We start from the raw sequence: 21,779 nt of genomic DNA, 5'->3' as shown, positions 1-21,779 counted from the left end.
GTGTGTGTGTTTGTTGATCTAGGTTTAAGAATGGCCAGGGTATAGCTCCGAATGGAGGGAAGTACAACTTGCATGAAAATGGTACCTTGGAGATCAGGCGAGTTCGACGTGAAGACCAGGGAACTTATAGTTTTGTGGCAAGCAACATCCTGGGAAAAGCTGAAGATCAGGTCCATTTGGAAGTCAAAGGTGAGGAATCAAATAAAAGTAGAATTTTACAAAATCTATCAAAATAAATCGACTTTCATTGTTAGGACAAAGTGTGAATTCTGTTAAAATGTATTTTCAACTCTGACTGTAAGGAAATGAATATTATTCTGTTTCAGTAAAGCAGACAAACAAAAATAATCAAATAAAATAAATTACTAGAAGCGGAATAATACTTAACAATAAAACTTTAATTGCTTGGTTCTAAATGTGCAGTCATGTTTTGAATCAAAAATAGGTCTTAAAAAAAAACAAGGTGATATTTTGTCTGGCTCTTTCTCTGATTATTTATTATATTGTTAAATTGTTAAATGTTTAATGCTTGTTCCTTTCTAGAGCCAACGCGGATTGTCCGAGCTCCAGAGCATCTCTCTGCCAATAGAGGAAGTGTGGCTCGTTTTGATTGCAAGATTAAACACGATTCCACACTCCCCACTACTGTCACCTGGCTAAAAAATGACAAGCCCCTGCATTTTTCTTGGCTGTACGCAATATACTCTACACTCCTCATCACACCATTCCATTGTGCCATGCATTACCACCACACTATTGATTTATCTAATGTCATTATAAATCTAACTGAAAATGTGTGCTGCATTTAGGAACAGGTTAAGGAAGGAGGAGGACTACTTGACCATTAGCCACATCCAGCCGGATGATGAGGGAACATACACTTGCACAGTTACTACAGAATTAGACCAGGACTCTGCCTCGGCTCGCCTTACTGTTTTAGGTACACACACACATACACACAAAAAACTCACACATTTTATAGAAATACATACACATCCTGTCACACAGACACATGAGCACACCTAAACATGAATACACACATACACATGTAACAAATTCAAGGAAATGTCAGTCTGTTAGGCTTTAGGTGTGGTTTGGGTTCATTTGCCCTCTTAGAGGAAATGACAATGTATAATTGAAGAATTCCTATCCAAAACAGAGACTTGACCAAAGCCCCACAGTACCTGATTAATGCTTGACCAGCTTATCCATTACACTACATCATAGGCATGTTATCTTTAGTGAATGGCACAATCTTATAAATTTAGAAATTTCAAATAACAAATTGTGATATAACCTTAGTAATGCATTTTATGGTCTCGCCTCTAATTTGTCACCTGTCTGCACATATACTTTTACACAAACATTCACAGTTACTGACTTAAAGCTTAATTAAATTGAAGCTTAAAAAGTTTGTTTCAACGTTTAGTCTTATTGCTGACAATTTTAACACATTACCTTAGATGTTGCCATGTGTAGGTAACTGCCAATGTTTACGCTCTTTTAACTAGCTGTGTTTAACAAATAGTTTAACAGATATTCTTCTAAATATTAAATTTCCTTTAGCTACATCATGTTGGTGACCTGTAGATGACTTTGTAATTCCATAGAATGCATGACTGTAATGCTTCTTTTATTCATCTAAGCTGGTATAGTACATGATATATCTCAGTAGTATTTATAGTATATAGTATTCTTTCCTAAGCTCAATAGCATAGACACTGTATGTAATAAAGGTTTAGTTGCTTTACTAATAGACTCACTAACCCATAACATTTCACCTTTGACCTCACAGACGATGAATCCCTAGCTCCCTCAAAACCTAGTGCCTTAGCAGGTAACAATTCTTCCTCTTTCTGTTGTATGATTGACAGATTTACTTTTCTCAGTGCACACTACACATTTCTTGGCTTAGTCCAAATAAATGTATTAATTAATTCCACAAAATTATATCCTAGAACTTATTTATGCATACTATTAGTAGGACCTTTGGTCTTTTCTTCACAAAATTGCTATCCAGATCAACAAGAGAGTCGGAAACTTAATATTATATGTAAATAGTGCTAATCAACCCTTTGTTGACAGAGCTTGGTTTACTCAAATCACTTTAAACCATGATTGGTTTGTGTTCAGGTGCGTTTTTCTGGATACGGCAGTGTGAATATACCATTTAAATTAACGTTCTGTAAAACAACCAAATAAATCTTACCTTTGAACTGTCCAGGAGGGTTGAAACTCACAAAACATCAACAATATGTTCCTCCTTTTTTAATTTGTTATATGTAACTTGCCAATAATTGGCCTGTTAGGATATTACGTCATTTGTTGCCAAATAAATTCATATATACATAGCCAGTTGCATACATTTGGAAAATGACAAAATAATTGTAAATTTCAAGCTCTACTTCTTGGGAGTAATACATTTATTATTTATTATTTATTAGCAGCACCCTTTGAAAAAATGACATAGAATGATAAAATGTGATATTATTGCTCACGTTTGCCCTGTGTTTTCTCCAGGTTTTCCTGATCCTCCTCAAGATTTGGAGCTGTCTGATCTATCAGCACGCGCTGTCCGGCTCACCTGGATCCCCGGTGACGAGAACAACAGTCCTGTTACACGTACGATTCCATCATTACTCCTGACACACAAATGCAGAAATATTTCATCTGAACATTCTGAGAATTTATAAACTAGCAAACAGTTGTATAATTTGAGCTACCCCATCTTTGCAGAATTTATTGTTCAGTATGAGGAAGACCGCTGGAAACCTGGTGAATGGCAAAATCTGTCAAGTTATGCAGGTGATCAGAACTCTGTGAAACTGGATCTGTCTCCATTTGTGAACTACCAATTCAGAGTGATTGCTATTAACAGCGTGGGTCAGAGCCAGCCAAGCCGGCCATCAGCCCGCTACAAGACCAGTGGAGCACGTAAGTGATTAAGGATGAAACTATTTTTAGGAGAAACTATTTTTTAAAAGAAAATATTACTGTTCCTATTCCACTAATGCTAGCAGTAGTTGCACTGACTGAAATGACACATCAGCATACAGTAATGTATACAGACTGACTTTCAAATTTTCAGTAATATTTACAGGTGCACAAAATACCTTCAAATCTTTATTGAGGTTTGATGTGTTCAACCATTGATAGCAGATAATAGATGTATGTCTTGTGATGAAAATAATTCTCAACAAATTTATTTTAAGCCCTCAGATTCCCAGAAGCTGTTGCTTACTGTAGTTAAAATAAATCTTATTTATGACATTTGCCATATTTACTAAATAATGAGGGACTTGAAATAAAATAAGTTTAGTCTTTTTAGGGGGTTGAAATTACATAAGCATAATATCTAGTACAATTATATAGTGAATAATTTTCTGAAATCAGTTTTAAGAAATTGCACATAGTTTTATTTTTATGCTTAGTACGATGCTAATGCGTATCTTTTTTTCTTTTTTTTTTAGCTCCTTATGTGTATCCCCCTGGCCTTAAAGGGTGGGGTACCAAGAAAACCAATATGGAGATCACTTGGCAGGTGATCACTGATATAATCTCTTTCTTGTTTGTGTTTCATATTCTGTTTATTTCATTAAAACACACTATTTTGATGTTTATAGTATTATAATTGAAAAAAAAAAATCTTTTATTTAATATATATTATGTTCCTATACAGGCTTTTGTCCAAAAATACTGACAGAACACAGTTTCAATATTTACTTGGTTGAGTAGTTGATAATGATATGTAGGCCACAAGTGCAAGATAGCTGAAGCAAATTTCTAACTATGCTCCAATAATAAGTTTATGGACAGACAGGATAGTTTGGACAAAAGTCTTTTGTCAGCTGTTTCTAAAGATGGAGAAAGTGAAACTAGTGGACTTTTGTCTGAAGCATCTTGTTTCTCAAGAAGCTTTGTATTAGTCACTTAGCTTTTATAAAACCTATATGAACTATGCAACTTGGCTTAGTTATTTCCTACAATGACCCTTTCTTTAAACTAATATATGCATCTGTTATCACAGCCCCTACTTGATAACCAAAGGAATGGACCTGATCTGCGGTATGTGGTCTCATGGAGGAGGAAGGACTTGGAGGAGGAGTGGAGTTATATCACCACTACCAATACCAAGCATGTGGTCAGTGATACAGACACTTATGTCCCCTATGAGATCAAGATCCAGGCAGTCAATGACTTTGGACCCGGCCCTGAGTCAAACATAGTTATTGGCTACTCAGGGGAGGACAGTAAGTAATTGCATTTTAATTATGTTAACCTTTATGTGCTTAGAATACCAGACACTTCACTTTTTGTACTTTTCTATCAGGGCCTACAGAGTCACCGGGAAACCTCAGGGTGTCAAAGTTAAACAGCTCTAAAGTGAATGTAAACTGGATCCCCGTCAGCGCTAAATCTATTAATGGGGAGTTTAAAGAGTATAGGGTAAGTTCCTACCTTCCTTACTCTCATTCATTTAGTTGATATGACCTCCATGTCCATCATTGTACTGGAGATGTTTTATTTACGTTTTACTGTTATGTTTTTAATGGAAAATTACAAATTGTTTACAGATTAATTAATTTATTTTATTTGGCATGAATAAGTATTTGAATGGAAATGAATTAAGGTTCTTTTATCCTAGATTTCATAATTTTGCACACTTTGCATGTGCTGAAAAGATGCATATGTTGTTGGCTATATATTTTTTCCTGTATAGTAGTATGTGTGTGGAAATTTTAAGTAAGGAGCAGCTACAATCACTCATTAAAAAAAGAAATAAAATGTTCATTATGGTCTGCTAGCATGAGCTTGTTTACAATATTATTGAACAGTTTTTATATTTAGATTTTCACCTTCTATAACAAGATAAATCCAACAATATAACTAGTGGTAACTAGTAATGATACTATTCCAATCATTAAGTACTAGGCTTCAAAATTTTTAATTTTATTTAAATTTTCTTTCTTTCTTACTTTTTACTCTTACTTAGTAGGAAAGAAAAGTTGCTTTGTGTCACTTATTATCAGAGTATGTGAACTGTAGTTTGAAATGGTTCAGGGTGTACTGAGTTTGATTAATGTCCAATGAATGCATTTAATGTGGCAGTATACAATCATATAGTATTCTTTCTTTATATGTGGAAAAAAAGCCTATCTTTATTTACTTTCCTTGTCCATTCCTTTAGCTATATTACTGGAGGGAGGCCAGCCTGGTAAAAGATTTGAAGGTGAATAAGGACAAGAAAACAAAAGGCTTCTTCAGCGATGTGTCTCAAAACAGTGGTGTCCTAGAGGATCTTGTCCCTTACAGCAAATACAAGATGTACATGGTGGTGGCCAACAACAAATTTGAGGGACCTCACAGCAACACTGTGGAGTTTCAGACCAAGGAAGGCTGTAAGACATTTCTTGATACTTGAAACTTGATTTGTTTTTGTTTTCATTTTTTCAATGAATGGACTGAATAATCAATGACCTAAAACATAATCTAAGTATTTGCCTTACAGATGTAATGTCTATTATTATCTTGAATATTCATTTTATAAATGAATAGTGAACTCTTTTCTGACTGCCAAATAGTGCCGGGGGCTCCTAAGTTCTTCAAGATTGTCCAGAGGAACACCAACACCATTCACTTAGAGTGGAATAAGCCTCTAGAGCCGAATGGCATTCTGATTGGATATACGCTCCAGTACAAGACAGGTCAGCTCACATCCGTCACTGTTATCCAAAAAAGGGTTGTTTGATTGAATGCTTCAGTATAAGAAGCACAACATCTTTTAGTAATTCTGATTAGTTGTAATGATTATTACTCTAACCTAATATATATATATATATATATATATAAATATATATATATATATATATATATATATATATATATATATATATATATATATATATGTATGTATATATGTATGTATGTATGTATGTATGTATGTATGTATGTATGTATAGATAGATAGATAGATAGATAGATAGATAGATAGATAGATAGATCTGCTTTAATTGCTTTAATTATTACTGCAGTTCTGTAATTAAGTAATTGTTTTTATTAGCAATCTGAAAAGTTTTTTTTTTACGGTTGACATACTCTATTTCTTTTAATTAATGGTATATCAAGACAGTGTTTAATGACTCAAATTCCTCAGTATATTTACCTGAATACTTTGTTAAGGGATATAAAAAGCAGTCAAGCTATTCCAAGATCTAAAACACAAAATACTGACTATTTACAGACATAACAATAACATAATTGTCACATTAGATGACTTGGTAGTTTCTTAATTTTGAAGTAAAGATGTGCGATGTAAGGAACTTTTGCTATTTTAAACAAAAAATAATTCAAATTGAAAAATGACATGCCTACACCAATTTTGTCAAAATGACCAAATAACCTTTTCTAATTTTTAGTCAATGGGACGCAGGAGGGTAATCTACAAGTCATGAGCTTCTTCCCTAATGAGACAGATTACACAATGCGCCTGCCTGACCGCTTTACCCGCTACAAGTTCTACCTGTCTGCTCGGACGCAGGTCGGCTCTGGTGAAGTCTATGCAGAGGAATCGCCACACTTTACCAATGAAGGTGAGTTGTCATACATAGAGCATATACCACTTACTATGTGTTGTAAGTGTGGCATTACAAATCCTTGTTATTAATGCCATAAAAACGGGAATTAATTTCTCGTGAGTTAGTAGGAGCTTTAAGAAAGAACAGCATGCACAAGAATGAAATTACAAATGATCGTGTTTCTTATTTAATAAATCACAGAAATGTAAATCCTTTATCCATGTTCCTATGCTGCATTTTAGGTTTTAAGAAACTTATCCTACTGTGAAACTGTGTTAAATTTTAGTACTGGAACACTGACACACTCACATTCATAAGCGTGATTGCATCAGCCTGTGTAAACAGAGAATTAGGCATGTGTGGGGAAAGTGTGTAAGAGTTCTCACAAGGCAGCCTTGCTCTTGTTTTCACTGAACAGAAGCTTGTTTTGTAATATATGTTTTGTAATAAAACACTGTGAAGAATGCCTTTCACTCAAAGCTGATTATCTAAGTCGGCTCAGGTCAATGGCCACTGTTGACTGTTGTCATGGTCAATGAACAGACGGCTGCTAAGAGCACCCAGCAATCAACCAGCATTCTTTTCTATGGTTCTGTCTTTCATTTCCCTGTCTTCAGTGTGAGAATCCTCTCTTTCGCACACTCTTTTTCTGTCCTTTCTTTTTCATGCTACTTGCCTCTTAACTCTGTGTTTTCATAGTATGCTCTGACCTCTCCCCTTCCTCCTTCCTCTCTTGTCTGTATCTTCCTTGGTGTGAAAAGAAGACTTTATGACTTCAGGTACTGACCCTACAGGTGTAGGTAATGAGGAATGGCTTGTCAATTTGCCTACCTGTCTGCCTTTCTGTTTGTTCTGTTCTATTTCTGTTTCCCTTCTCACACAGTGCAGTTGTAACCAGAGAAAAAGGATTCTGACCGTTGTCGCAAATTTTGCTTGCTAACAGTGTATCCCCACTATTAATAGTACAGCACTCTTTGGGCTGTATTCAGAGCTGATGATAAATAAATCAGACATCTGCTTTATATGTGAGTCTAAAGTTAATGTGCTTTCAAGTTTCCAGGTTTTTGTAAAGTACACATATTAGGGAATACTTGTGTCGAAGACATACCCATACAAAAATTTGCTTTGTCATTTGCAACATTATGTAGCATAAAAGTTATTAATTATTATTAACAAATAATAATTAATTGAATTAATAAAATAATCAGTTTAAATAACTACACTCTGAGAAAGAAAGGTACAAAACTGTACCTTTTAAGGTACAAGTGGCCGTTGCTGGGATGGTACCCTGAAGGGTACAATTTTGTACCTCTAGTTGTACCTTTATAATTCGTTTTGGGAACATAATAGAACCCTAAGTACCCATTGTGTACCTTTAAAGGTACCATTATATTTTTTCTTCCCCTAGGAACAAAATTGTACCTCCGCGGTACCTTTTTTCTAACAGTGTACAGATAATATACAAATGAGAATTAGGGGAAACATTTAATAGCCTAATATATTAAATATCCTAGTAATAATGGAGAAAACACCAGACAAAGAAAGCTTAGTGTTTCACTGGATGAACCCACAGAAATGTCAAATGAGCATGCAGTGCTGTTCAGTATCTATAATTCTTGAAAACATAAAGCTGGTGTGAGCTATATCAGAAGTACTTATCAATATTTTGATTAAATATTCTCACAAGATTCAATGGCAAGGAAAATCTCTCTGACATTTCATAAAGAATAAATTGTGACTGAGTTTTTATTTCAGGTTGAAATGTTGTAGTTACTACATGTTGTCAGACAGTGGTGCTGTGTGCTTAAATTTAACATAATGGATAATCGTGAATAACTGAGATACTCCTCTTTTTAAGCCAAAACCAAATATTGATCATTTTAAGATATGTGTAGTTTCAATATTAATCCATTATTAATATGTATTATTAATTCTGTATTATTTATATATATGTAATATATAACTCTGAATACAGTCCATTAAACTTAACCCAAAAGTGCAATTTAAAAATTACTGATGATTTGCACAGTGAAGTGTACATGTTGGTGTGGCACAGTGTTCCTCATCAACATGTAGAATATAATATAGTGATCTTAACTGCACTGGCTACTGTGATGGCTATCTATCAGTTTGTGTGTCCATACTTATGTTTTTGTTTTTGTCCATCACTATGTGCTTTCAGGGATGGGACACATTCATTGCACTTTGTTGGTTTAGATAAATGGTGTTATGTTTATCAGTGTGACTGATTTTGTTAGGATTTAGCCTACATCTGTTTAGCTGTTCTAAGTATATTATCAGGTTTATAAGTTTTCTTTTACTTCTTACTTTTAGTTTCTTAAAAGTTGAACCCTGATCCCTGAGAGCACCATTATCATGGAGTCCCTAACTGCCACATGATTCATGTGGCCTATCCCAGCATGCTCTTCTCATTTCACACTTAAGCATGCAGGAAACTGATGCCTTTGTGAATGAGTTGTTCTTATAAGGGTTTTACACTGTGACATGAATGTGTGAGAAACAGAGAGCTGTTAAGAATTGCTGCTGAGCTAAGTGTCTCCAACAATGTTATACAACCACACATGCCATGTATTATTATTTAAGGTTTAAAGCTGTTTTGAAAGTCTCCAATCTTACTCATTCATTAAATTGCTTTGCTTCAAAGACTTTGAAGATCTTCATCTTAATACCTGAGCATGCTTCCTACAACTTCCTTTAAGTAAGAAGTTTAGGAATTATTCATTCACTGCTTAATCCATATACCATAAATGCTTGCGCTTTTGCTACTATGATTTTATTTCATTTTAATCTAAGCTGTTATAGTTAGCTCTATCTTGTTTTACTCCAGGATATCTTACAGGTAAGAATGCACTGAGCTGCTTGCTGACTGACCACTAGGAATGCACTGCCCACATCCACTGAATTTTGTAGAAAGCATAAAGAGTATATAAAGCTCATAAAGCTCAGATGGACATTCTGATAGCCTTGTTGTTTGTGCAGTTTCGTATCCTGCTGGCTGTTCTTAACTGTCATGCGCATTTCACGTTTTGCCTGCTGATCGGCTGTAATGAGATGAGAATTGTTGAGCTTTGTTTTAATGCTTATTCTTTGTGTCTGCCTTTGCATGGATTAATAAAGGGAAAGGTATGATTCTGTGATGGTGAATTATTTTGAAGGGTTTCACTAGGGGAAAATGTGTCTGAATGGTTGCATTATGGTATGGTTTATGGTGGTGGACATGTTTTCCATGATGGATTTCCCACAATTATACTATCCAATGATGAATGAGCTTTAAACATTATCACCACTTGGTGGCAGTGTTGAATTAGTTCATATGATACCGGAACAAGTAAAAAGAGGTTATTCTTGAGTCTGCCACACCCCATATCTGGGGTATCACCCCTTTCAGAAAACCTTTTTTTATTCTCCTTCATAAAAATATGTCTAATTGTCTAATGTGTAATGACCAGCCATAACATTAAAACGATCTGCCTAATATTGGATAGATCCCTCTTGTGCCAGCAAAACAGCTCTTAAATCAAGTCATGGACTCCACAAGACCTCAGAAGCTCAGAATGGAATTAGGCACCAAGTCATTATCAGCAGTTCCATGGATCCATGGATCAGATTTATTTGGCCAGCACATCCCACAGAAGCTAGATTGGGTTGAGATCTGTGGAATTTGGAGGACAGGTCAACACCTTGAACTCTGTCATGCATTCTTAAGCAGTTTTTGCAGTGTAGCAGGATGCCTTATCCTGCTTAAAGAGGTCACTGGCATTAGGGAATACTGAAGGGGTGTACTTGGTCTGCAACAAAATTTAGGTAGGTGGTACATGTTAAAGTAACATCCAAATGAATGCCAGGATCCAAGGTTTCCCAGCAGAACATAGCCAGACAATCACACTGCCTTCATCAGCTTGCCTTCTTTTCATAGTGCATCCTAGTACCATCTTAGGCTAGCCTACACTCCCCACATGCATCAGAGAGCCTCGGGATCCCATAATCCTGTCACTGGTTCACCGGTTGTCCTTCACTGGACCACTTTTAGTAGGTACTAACCACTGCATACCGGGAACATCCCACAAGACCTGCCGTTTTAGAGATCTAACCACAGTCATCTACCCACTATAATATAGCTCATGTCAGGGTCACTCAGATACTTATACTTGCCCATTTTTCCTGCTTCTAACACATCAGTTTCAAAAACTGACTTCACTTGCTCCACAATTTATCCTACCACACAACAGGTACCATTATAATGAAAAGGGTTGCTAGGGATTTTGTCTTCAGTCTACAATACTCTGTTTAAAACTGATACATTTCTGGAAGTTAAGTAGAAATCAAATATTTTCTGTAGCACATATATACTGTAACTGCACATGCAATAATAGATAAACTTCTGAGACAAAAAAGTTGGCCTATCCACAAATAGTAGTGCCTTACTGCACAATGTCAGTAAGCCCCCGGACAAAAGAAACCAAAATGTCAGTTGTTCTCCAGACTCTGAGTTTGCCTTTTGTACTTGTAGAAGCAGATCAGAATACTGACATGCCCATGTTTCCAAATAAGTATGTGAAATGGGCTACAACCAAGCCTACGTTGGGATGTTTTTCCAGTGTTTAACTGCTGTTTTTGTTTCTGTAAACCTGTGCCCACCTGCTTAGACTCAGAGTCCTGTTCCTGAGAATGGAAAATATCTCACTATTTAATTGTTCAGAACCATTGGTCTGAAAATGGCAGGAAAACAATCATTTCCACCATTTTTAGTTTTAGGTGAGTAGGGGAAGAGTAATACTATTTTTAGTTGTGTAGTCAGGATCTGTTGTGGATCAGCTGAATGATAGATAAAATGATTCTCCAGTAATGTGTAGATAATAGTTAAACAATAGCAATACATTTGAATTTAATAATTTTAAAAATCCCATGGCCAGCAGTATTTTCAGATAAATTTTCAAGTATATTAACAGTATTTTCAGATAATTATCAAATTATCAAACAGTAAAATGTTTGATTTAATGCTTTATTGTAACAATACAGTAAAGCATAATTCAAAGCCTTCATTGTTTTTTCTCTTTTGGTGGCATCCTTAATAAACAACAGAAAACATTTTTAAATATATACTTGTCTTATGTAATCTACATTGATTGATTTTATTTCACATTAATGAACATAAAATAGTCTACCATTTAGTGACCAGTGTGAGCATCTCCATGTGAAATGACCAAATGAGATTGTGGAAGGGGACAGGGCTTCCTAGAAGTGTCTGTTATTTGGGGAGTTCAAAACACCAGTTCATTTAGAATTTAAATGCCACTTGGCTCATCACTTGTTTTATTGGAAAGATAAAGACTGCTTTTTTGACATACATGCATATGTTTTAGTGAGAATTTGTACGACTATAGTCCAATGTTTTTGCAGAACTCCTATGGAAAATGCATAGACAGCAGGTCTGGAAATATAATATAATCAGTAATCTATGTCACTGTATATTGTGGCAATGTAATATCATGTAGGGATGATGATAGACAACATAACGTATATATGAGACCATTGTGCATGAAAATCCCAGAAGGTCAGCGGATTCTGAAACACTCAAACCATGTTTGGCACCAAAAATCATGGCAATTTATGGAGATCAAATTTTGTGGACATGCTCTTAACCTGTATCTGTATGTGGTATTGCGTTACTGCAGCCTGATTGGATAACTGCATGAATGAGGGTCAAATTTTTTAAAATAATAATTTATTTCAAAATAGTATAATCAAAATATAAAATTTATAATGCAGTATCTTTATCTTATCACTTTGAAGTCAACAGACCTGCTTTCAACTAATCAGCTAATCAAAAAACCCTTCAAAAGCAGAGCTGGGGGTCTCCAGGACTGAAACTGAAAACCGCTGTCCTAATATTAAATGAGTAGAAAGTGTGAAATCTGGTGACAGCAATTCAGAATGCATTGTAATAAATTGAATCTCTCATATTTTTAGTGGTTAGAATCTTAAAATTTATTTTGTATTAGTATAGATTGTGGGAATTCTGTCAAGCATTGTAGTCCATGGGTATTCTCTTGTGTATCTTTGTGCTGCTAACTACATTTTGATATGCTTAACTGCTGCTCTCTTCCTCTCTCAGTGATCGATTCTACAGATGCCGTGGTGATTGCAACTGTTCTTCCCCCTTTTTCCCAACCTACCATCCCAAGTACAACCATTACAACCTCAACAACTACCACCCTTGCCCCTACAACTGATGCCATCCCCACTACTCCTGCTCCAACTACTCCAACTACCACAACTACTACTACAACTACAACAACCACCACTCCTAGTACTACCACCTCCGCTACAACCCAACCCACCCTGCCTTTCATGCTGGGTATTTGCATAGACAGTATTAAAAGTCAATGTGAAAGTAGAAATCAGTTACAGTGTAGAAATTACATTACAGTTGTATCTTACTGAGCTATTTCAGATTAATAATTCATAGGTATGCATGATATGGATGCCTTAAGCTGCCATTTTTGAGCAGCTTTATTGAGATTGGACATTTGCCCTTAAAAAAGATATTTTTCTCAAATTAGTATTGACGTATATAACCATTTTTATTTACTGTGGCATCCAATTAGCTTTTTATTCTTTTACGAGATTAAAAGACAGTCTCTACAGAATGTGATGAGGCTTTAAAAGGGCCTTCATCATATTAAGTGCTGATGCAGTATTAACTCTTTTCACTTTCCTGCAGTGGTTGAATTTTGTCAAATGTACTCCTCTCCCAACTGTTTTGCTTAGCCCCACATTTAAAGATCTGGAATCTGACTGTGGATGCTAACAGTGACTATGCTAACGTCAGCTGGAAGCACAATTTCCCAGTTGGCAGCAGCGGGTTTGTGCTAGAGTCCACACTGGACAGTAAGACCCAGATTCTCCCACTGAGAGCTTATGAAGGGAACCTCAGTACTTTGACTGGGCTTGCCAGGACATAAATCAAGACCAAGATCATCTGAAGATCTTGCCGATGTTATTGCTGAAATATGCTTAGTCACATATATTGTGTTGAATTTCAGCTAATTGTGTTCTGTGAAAGCTTAGGTATTGTACAGGTTAATGGATTATTTTTCATATCTAACAGCTATGAGCAATGCTACTTATAATGCTGTGCCACCTTCTTGAGCAATCACCTTTATAGATATTCCATTCATGGACTTTGGAAAGAATTAAGTAGCAGTGCTCTGTTTCATCTGCCATCTCTGAGAGATGAAATGAGCCTCTCGTAGTCCTTTCCTTGGGCTTTGGTTTGTGTCCTCAGAAGTCTTTAAAGTTCCCTTTAGGAAGCTCCTATTCTTTTTGGTGGCTTGCAGGAACAGGGAAAGATGTGAATAAATTTGGGACAAAGAGAGTGTGATTAAGAGGAAAGAAGAGAATGGGAGAAAGAGATAAATAATTATTTTGAATCCTCAGTAAAATTACTCAAAATACAGCCTCACAAGTCTCTTTGTTATACCAAATGCCTAGAAATATCACCACTTGAAACATTTCTCTCTGATGAAAATCTCCCCTACCTTTGTTATGTGGCTAACAACCTACATTTTTGCCTAATTTACAGATTTAAAGCTTGTAACTATGTCCCTAATTTTAATCATGCACTTTTTCATATAGCACTTTGGGATTAGCTCTGACATATAATTAAAAGCTCTTCCTTGTTGCACAGTAGACTCACTGCGTCTATGCGGCTGGTTTGGGAACTATGTATTAAGTAGCTGATGGTGGAGTAAAAGCAGTCTCCTTTTGTCACACTCTCTCTATCCCCTTTCTTCGTCTTTCCTTCTTCACATGTCTTTATTTTTCACTACCTTTTGAATCTGATTGTCTACCTCCACCCCATGTGCCTTTTTCACCACAGTTCATAGTGAGCAAACTGTAAGAGCCTGGCTGCCATGTAATACACAACCTAGGCCTCTACTGTATACCTCTTTTTTCTATTAGGGGAGAGGGATAATGAAGGGGTTAATGTTTTCTATCCAACTTTATCTCAAGGGGGCTATCAGAATAACAGTCTTGACCTTGAAATATGTACATGAGAGCATGATGAAGCAATCAATTGCTGAGACAGTGTGAATGTATACCGGCTAGTGGTTTCATCTGAGAAGACCATACAATATATGAACATGAACCTGTGTTCTGTGGGGAGTAGTGGATAGATTATATGTCATGGCACTGTACGATATCAAGCACACACACACACACACACACACACACAATTGTAAAGTAACCTCTGCAGAATTCTCCACTCGCAAAACAGGATATGTAATTAGACAATTTATGGGCCTACCTTCAATCTCTCTCCCTTTCTCTCTCTTTGGTCCTGTGAAGTAGCTGGATGTCGCATGCTCTGTTTGTGAAGGTGGACAGGATAATTGCTTGTCTCCTGTTGCCTTGGGTTAAATACTCCATTTTTAAATGCATTATGCATTCTTTGTGCATTAATATGCTCATGAACACAAATATTAATAGAGCCTATACTGGCCCACAGGCATGCAGATTTTTAAAATCCACCCCATAACCAAATCCAACCCCCTCCAAATCCCCCTACCCTCGAATCATCATATCTGTTGATTTTAACGGAAAGCTACAAATGATGGGTCATTTTTCATTAAATTTCTGTGGGACACTAAAGACAGTACTGAGCAAATATCCTCAGTTTGGTTCACCTTCACCATCACGCTTGAACCATATTTTATTGCTGCTATGGTTCTTCACAGAAAAGGCATGTGCTGTGTTAAACTTCAGGGAACATAAATGGCTGATATCTTGACAAGCAGTCTGTGACTGCCTCTTATTTTAGCATGTTGCATGCTCTCACCAGCTTCTGGAATACTACTTAAGTAATGCTCATTCACACAATTATACTAGCTTGGCTTTAATGTGATTTTGGAGTGCGTTTTCATTCGAAATAAGAAAAGGTCTGTAGATGTTTGAGACTGTTGCTTGGTTGTTTCTATAAATCCAGAATTGGCAGTGCTGGCACAGAATCAAAGGCCATTAATGTTATTGTAATTTTTTTTTTAATTATTTTTATATACCCTGTACGGAAATACAATACTTTTCTCTTCCATTGTATCACTTTCTCATGCTCATGCTTTTCCACCAGACAGTGTGTCAAAAGGTAAATTATCTGTGCTCCTGTATTTTGTCAGTGAGCTTCATTTATCAATCTGGAATTATGAAGTAATTTATTCATAAATATATACAACGTGACTAAGATAAATGTTTACTGTATTTAGTTACCATTCCTTTTTTTTTTCAGGATATGCAAGTGGAACTACAAGTAGTGCAGGTCGCAGTGCCATTCACAGAACTGTTTTGATATTGTCTCATAACAGCTCATTAGTATAGTAATTGTCTGCAAAAGTTTCCTCCTTTTTAAGACAAAAATTCTTTCTCAGGTTTAGGCAGTGTCATAATTTTATCATGCTATTTCAGGTTTCAAATTCATTTTAATTTATTTACTTACAGTTATGCTTTCTTATTAGGGTGCTGGTGGCTCAGTGGTAGGTTTCTCGCCTACCATGTGGAAAGCCCGGGTTTGATTCCCAGCCAGTGCCCAAACCCCAACCACTGGATACAGTGCCAGTCTCAAGCCCAGATAAAAATGGAAGGGTTGCGTGAGGAAGGGCATCTGGCATAAAACCTGTGTCAAGTTGTTGTGTAGACCAGTTGGTCCGCTGTGGTGACCCCCACACACGTAGGGAGCAGCTGAAAGATCAACTAACAGTTATGCTTTCTTGTTGCATACTACAATAAAAAATGCAAGTATATGCTTCAGTTCAGTGCTTGCTCATAACAGCATTGTAAATGCAGTCTAGTCTATTGGCACTTGGCTTTGTATCTGGATATAGAGAGTTCTGAATTCAAATTTGTCACCATGCTGTTCTGTGACACACTGTCTGGTGAGAAACTGATACACCTGAGACTTGCATATATATATTTATATGCATTTGAAAGTCCACAAATGATTAGCCTTTAAATCTAAGTTAGTATGAGCACTTTCACCTGATAGTCTCAATACATCCACAGCATCATGCAGTATCAGGCTGCTTCCAGTCATGTTTTTTGCTGTGTCCTGGATTCACGGACAATTGTTTTACGTCTCCTCCCAAGGTAATGGGTCTAAGAAAAGTGTGCTGTTCAAAACTGAACCTCCCATTAAGCTGCCTGGGTTGATAGCAGGAGCTAAGTATCGGCTCCGTGTGTATTCCCATGAACAGCCCAGAGTCACCAGCGAGTATGTCACCTTCGAGACCAGTGGAGGTGAGGGCTGGCTGTATAAAGGATGCAATGCTGGGTTTAGCTGTTTTACTGTATGTTTAAGATGTATTTGGATATTAGGAACAGCTGACTGCTAAAAAGCGTTTCATTTTGTGCTATTGGCAATTGTATTTGCACCAGGCTCTAATCAATAATAATAATAAAAAAATAAAATCTATTAGGGTTTATTGCCCTACCTTTATTAATCTACATAGAATGCCATGTAATATTTTTCAAAATGTTAAAAATATAAAATGTAATATTTTGCAAAATTACATTATTTTGGGGTGTAAATCTTTAAATGTACTGAACTATACTCTCACAGTCATTGCAAAATAATAATTACAATCAAACACATTTAAAAATGAATATGGTTTAACTTCTACTGTAAAGTTGTAAGTTTCAGAGATAAGTGAATCATTCAGCTTGCTCGCTTTGTTTCTGGAGATACCACCAGGTTTTATTGATTGTGGATGTTTTTAGTGCAGTACTAAAAACAAAAAGTGCATAATATTTTTTGTTTGTTTGTTTGTTTTTATTTGTTTTTTTTTGTTTTTTTAATATGATTCTATAATCTTGGAATGATTGTGTACCATAGGTGTGGTAAGTCAAATGGACTCATCAGTGTCATCTCTTGTAATAACATGTGAAATGTGATATAGATCTTTAATTCCTCCCTCAAACTTGTTTCCCCTCTGGCTTGGACTGATTTATGATATTAACATAATGTCTCTGGTTCAGAGTAGCTTTATATGCCTTTCTTAGCACACTGTGCCACAAACATAACAAGACATTACTGATTCAAATTAAATTCAAGGATACATTATTTGAATAGAGTAGTAGGAGATGCATAAATTAAGAGGTGTTTTCTTTATTTGTTGTTTGTGTGTATATGTGTGTGTGTGTGTTTTGCTCAGAATATGGTTTCTGGGCTAATTTTGTTATCACAGGTCAGGGTTTGATAATACAGGTCCTAATGCACTTTTCTTGATGCTAATGTGTTTCTGATAAAGAGTAGTTATCAGTGAAGGCTGTGCTGACTGAAAGAGTTTCATTAAAGGCCAATTTTGGTGTTGTGGTTACAAATAACAGTAAAGTGGTGGTGAGTAATTTGTTTAGCTTGAGATTATACTTATGGTTCAGTGTCAGAAATGTCAGTTTCCTTTCTTATTCTTGCATAACCTTTCTGTTTTTCTGCTTTTCAAATCCCTCATCACATCCCTGTGTGTGTGTGTGTGTCTGTGTGTGTGTGTATGTATGTGTGTCTAACAGCCTACAGTACCGACCAAGTCGACATTGCCACGCAGGGTTGGTTCATTGGACTCATGTGTGCCATTGCACTCCTCATTCTCATCCTGCTCATTGTTTGCTTTATCAAAAGAAGCAGAGGAGGAAAATATCCAGGTATGAATGCTACGCAGTATACAATATAATTTCGCTGTAATATTTTTAACTGAAATTCATTTGCTAATTCTGAGCCCATTCACTCCCAATGACCTCAGTGAGAGATAAAAAAGACCTCCCTTTGGACCCTGTGGACCACAAAGACCAGGATGGATCATTTGATTACCAGTAAGTGTGTGACCTGCTCTAATAATAGCTTAATATCAATCACAATTAATGATTCTGTGGATATTATGCTGTGCATGTATTTGTGTTTTACATTATGGTGAATGCCTTTTTTTTTTTTGCCTGTTTCAGGATAGCTTGGAAAATATAGAGACATGAGGGGGGCATGACGTTCTATGTCCTATTCAAAACTAATAAATAACTTTGCAAACTAATCTAATTTACAGATCAGCAAGAACATTTGTCAAGATAAATTAACAAAATTTAACAGAATGCTTTACACTAACCACAATCCTGTTAGTCTTTGTAATCAGTGACTAGTGCTGTTATTATAGAAGAAGGGAGGCTTATGGCATTGCTGAGGAAAAGGCCTGAAACTTAAAATTGAACGATACGTTTTGTTTGGCATTATATAACATACTGTCTGACCACACAGATGCTGTGTTAACAAGTTTGGCAGCTAACAGAACTTTGCAGTGTGGTGCATATCTATGGCTAGCTATATGTATGGCTTTATTCTAAGCAGTAGTCATTATAGGAAATCTTTAGCAACATGTGCAGGAGTGCTCATTCATCCACCATAATATTTTTCTAACTGCATGAACAGGTACATCATACAGAAACTATGACAGAGGTGAATTTCATAGACATGAGTTAACCAGCGCACTAAAAATACAGCCAATGCAGCAATTTACGAGAATGTAACAAGTTTTTAACATTCATCTTCATATAATCACTAGATATTACAAATCTTCTAATGATTGGCTCAGTGTTTTAATAGTTATTAATAGTTATTAATATGTAATTAATAGTTCTGGTACTAACACCTCTGTTCCTCTCAAATTAAATCCTTGTTCCCCCAATCACCGAACATTGTAAAGGAACGAAAACAGGTATTTGGTTTCAACACAGCATCCCTCCTAGCCTGAGCATGTCAGCTATTGGTTGTGTCTGGAATGAGAAGTTAGATGGAAAGGGCTACAACTGATGTCAGTTCTATGGTGTAGATCTTCAAGGGTGTCAAACACTTGTTAAATATGCCGGAACTTATTGTCAATAATAAAGTTTATGTAGTCTAGTACAGGTTACAGTAACAGCACAACTAAATATTTGGGAACCAAAACAGCTTGCCAGGGCCAGAAACATGATTTTTTTTTTTTTTTTTTTGTTAGAAGATTTTGATTTCAAACGCCTGTGACACAGAGGTTAAAATGTTTTACTGGAGTAGCATGGAAAGGCTAAGTGCCTTTCTATTTGCCAGTGTTTGATACCCTTGAGGTACTGTTGTATCCAGCAAGACAAGCCAACAACTTGAAACAGACTGTTTTTCTTGCATGTGGTCTAAAGGTGGCAGTGGTCTTATCTGGCCTGCAGAAAAAATAATGCAAAGCTATGAAACATGCATGTTAAATGGTAAAATATTCACTTTTCCAGGTTCTATGAAAATGTGACCGCTCTCTTGAGTATTAGAGGTCATATTTTATATATATCTGGTGTTGGGTTATAGTATGATTACATTCACAAGAGACATATACAGTATCCAAAGGCATATAAATACAGTATAAATATATATCATTTGGTACTAGGAATCGCATATTGCACAAGCACTACACAATAAGCAGAAACAACATATGTGTAGCTTTATCTTGAATGGATTATTTGAAAATAAAACTAACAGAAATTAAAATGTTAGTTAGATGTACACTATATTGCCAAAAGTTTTGAGACGTCTTAATCTAATTCTTAATTAGGGTTTAATATGGAGTTGACCTGCCCTTTGCAGCTATAACAGCTTTAACTATTTTGAGAAGGCTTTCCACATGGTTTAGAAGTGTGTTTATGGGAATTTTTGACCATTCCTTTGACCATATTATGAGGTCAGGACCTGATGTTGGATGAGAAGGCCTGGCTCACAGTCTCCACTTGTGTTCTATTGGGTTGAGGTCAGGACTCAGGCCAGTCAAGTTCGTCCACAGCAAACTCACTCATCCATGTCTTTATGGACCTTGCTTTGTGCACTGGTGTCATGTTGGAACAGGAAGGGGCCATCCCCAAACTGTTCCCACAAAGTTGGGAGCATGAAATTGTCCAAAATGTCTTGAAGCATTAAGAGTTCCTTTGCACTTGGTGATGTAAGGCTTGGGTGCAGCTGCTCGGCCATGAAAACCCATTCCATGAAGCTCTCCACGCACTGTTCTTGAGGCAATCTTAAGGCCACATGAGCTATTGACTATGCAGAAAGTTAGTGACTTCTGTGCACTCTGCACCTCAGCATGTGCTGACACTGCACTGTGATTTTTCGTGGCCTACCACTTCATGGCTGAGTTGCTGTTGTTCCCAATTGCTTCCACTTTGTTATAATACCACTAACTTTTGGCAATATAGTGTATATCTAGTTGGTTAGATGTATATCCAGTGGCTTTTTCTAACTGGTTTTCACTCCTCTATTTTTAACCCCCCCCTGTCATTTGTCCCCTCTTGGTCCATGAAGGTCCCTTGAAAAGAAAAGGTATGAAAGTAGAGGAAACAGCTGCTTCCGACTGCCTACTCCCCAGTTTATACATTGTCTGCTTTGAGTTTTTGGTTTTAATCACCATGTTGATCAATGTAAATTCGAATATACAGTATTGGAGCAGGTTATTTAAGAAACGTGAATTTTATTGAGAGATTCTTTAATATAAACGTCGGGTTTCATCCTAAATTAATGGCTCATCCTCGTAAAATATAGTATTATTGTTTTTCATGTTTTTTTTTTATTTCAGAGGAACCTGACACTCCTGATAAATTTCAATATTCATTTTTAATCTTCAAGCACACAATAATGGATTTCATTAATACAGTATATTATTTAAGGTTTATGAGTTATTCCTTTAAGGTCTCATATGCAGTAAGAAATATATCATAGAGCTTCATTACTGTATCACTCATAACTGGTGGTTAATTGATTAAAACAAAAACTCAGAATAAGCAGTTTCAGGTTGGCCTGTATCTCATTTTGATGGAGGCTAGACGATTATGGTACAGTTACCAAAACAATATGCAAATATACATCTAGTTTATTCAAGCAATTAATAACTTTATAATGATTAATAATGTTCCCAGTGCTTTTTCACTGATCCTGTAGTCACACTGTCAAGGATAATGGTGTAAGTCAGAAACTGAGTTTTTAGAGTAAGAAACCATGTCTTCTAGCCTTATCATAATTTTCATGAGCAAAAATGTACAATATACAGTATGTCTAGCCAGTGATTATGGCTTATGTGAAGAGAAAATTAATTGAATGCATTATTAATATGGAGTATGGAATTAAAAATATTATTGGTTTTC

At 36.1% G+C, this 21,779-nt stretch overlaps 1 protein-coding gene across 23 annotated transcripts in view; it reads left to right on the top strand.

Annotated features, from left to right (window-relative positions):
* nfasca (neurofascin homolog (chicken) a) overlaps window positions 1-21,779 on the top strand; it is a 92,027-nt gene that overhangs the window by 66,621 nt on the left and 3,627 nt on the right. For 8 of the 23 annotated variants that reach the window (XM_058374148.1, XM_058374151.1, XM_058374164.1 and 5 more), the window contains 18 exons: window positions 23-189; window positions 544-691; window positions 810-940; window positions 1,796-1,837; window positions 2,521-2,622; window positions 2,737-2,934; window positions 3,471-3,541; window positions 4,028-4,250; window positions 4,331-4,446; window positions 5,189-5,399; window positions 5,583-5,705; window positions 6,417-6,590; window positions 7,337-7,375; window positions 12,712-12,954; window positions 13,368-13,487; window positions 16,737-16,886; window positions 18,156-18,287; window positions 18,386-18,455. In XM_058374148.1, coding sequence (XP_058230131.1) covers window positions 23-189; window positions 544-691; window positions 810-940; window positions 1,796-1,837; window positions 2,521-2,622; window positions 2,737-2,934; window positions 3,471-3,541; window positions 4,028-4,250; window positions 4,331-4,446; window positions 5,189-5,399; window positions 5,583-5,705; window positions 6,417-6,590; window positions 7,337-7,375; window positions 12,712-12,954; window positions 13,368-13,487; window positions 16,737-16,886; window positions 18,156-18,287; window positions 18,386-18,455 — 2,460 coding nt within the window. Of the gene's footprint in view, window positions 1-22; window positions 190-543; window positions 692-809; window positions 941-1,795; window positions 1,838-2,520; window positions 2,623-2,736; window positions 2,935-3,470; window positions 3,542-4,027; window positions 4,251-4,330; window positions 4,447-5,188; window positions 5,400-5,582; window positions 5,706-6,416; window positions 6,591-7,336; window positions 7,376-12,711; window positions 12,955-13,367; window positions 13,488-16,736; window positions 16,887-18,155; window positions 18,288-18,385; window positions 18,456-18,584; window positions 19,346-20,943; window positions 20,962-21,779 lie in introns of all 23 variants that reach the window. The other 15 variants (XM_058374165.1, XM_058374162.1, XM_058374166.1 and 12 more) reach the window with 12 other exon arrangements.

Source organism: Hemibagrus wyckioides, linkage group LG21 (assembly GCF_019097595.1).
Source record: "Hemibagrus wyckioides isolate EC202008001 linkage group LG21, SWU_Hwy_1.0, whole genome shotgun sequence".
NCBI classification, from domain to species: domain Eukaryota; kingdom Metazoa; phylum Chordata; class Actinopteri; order Siluriformes; family Bagridae; genus Hemibagrus; species Hemibagrus wyckioides.
The sequence above is the reverse complement of the archived record's forward strand: the minus strand, read 5'-3'. Positions and strand labels throughout refer to the sequence as shown.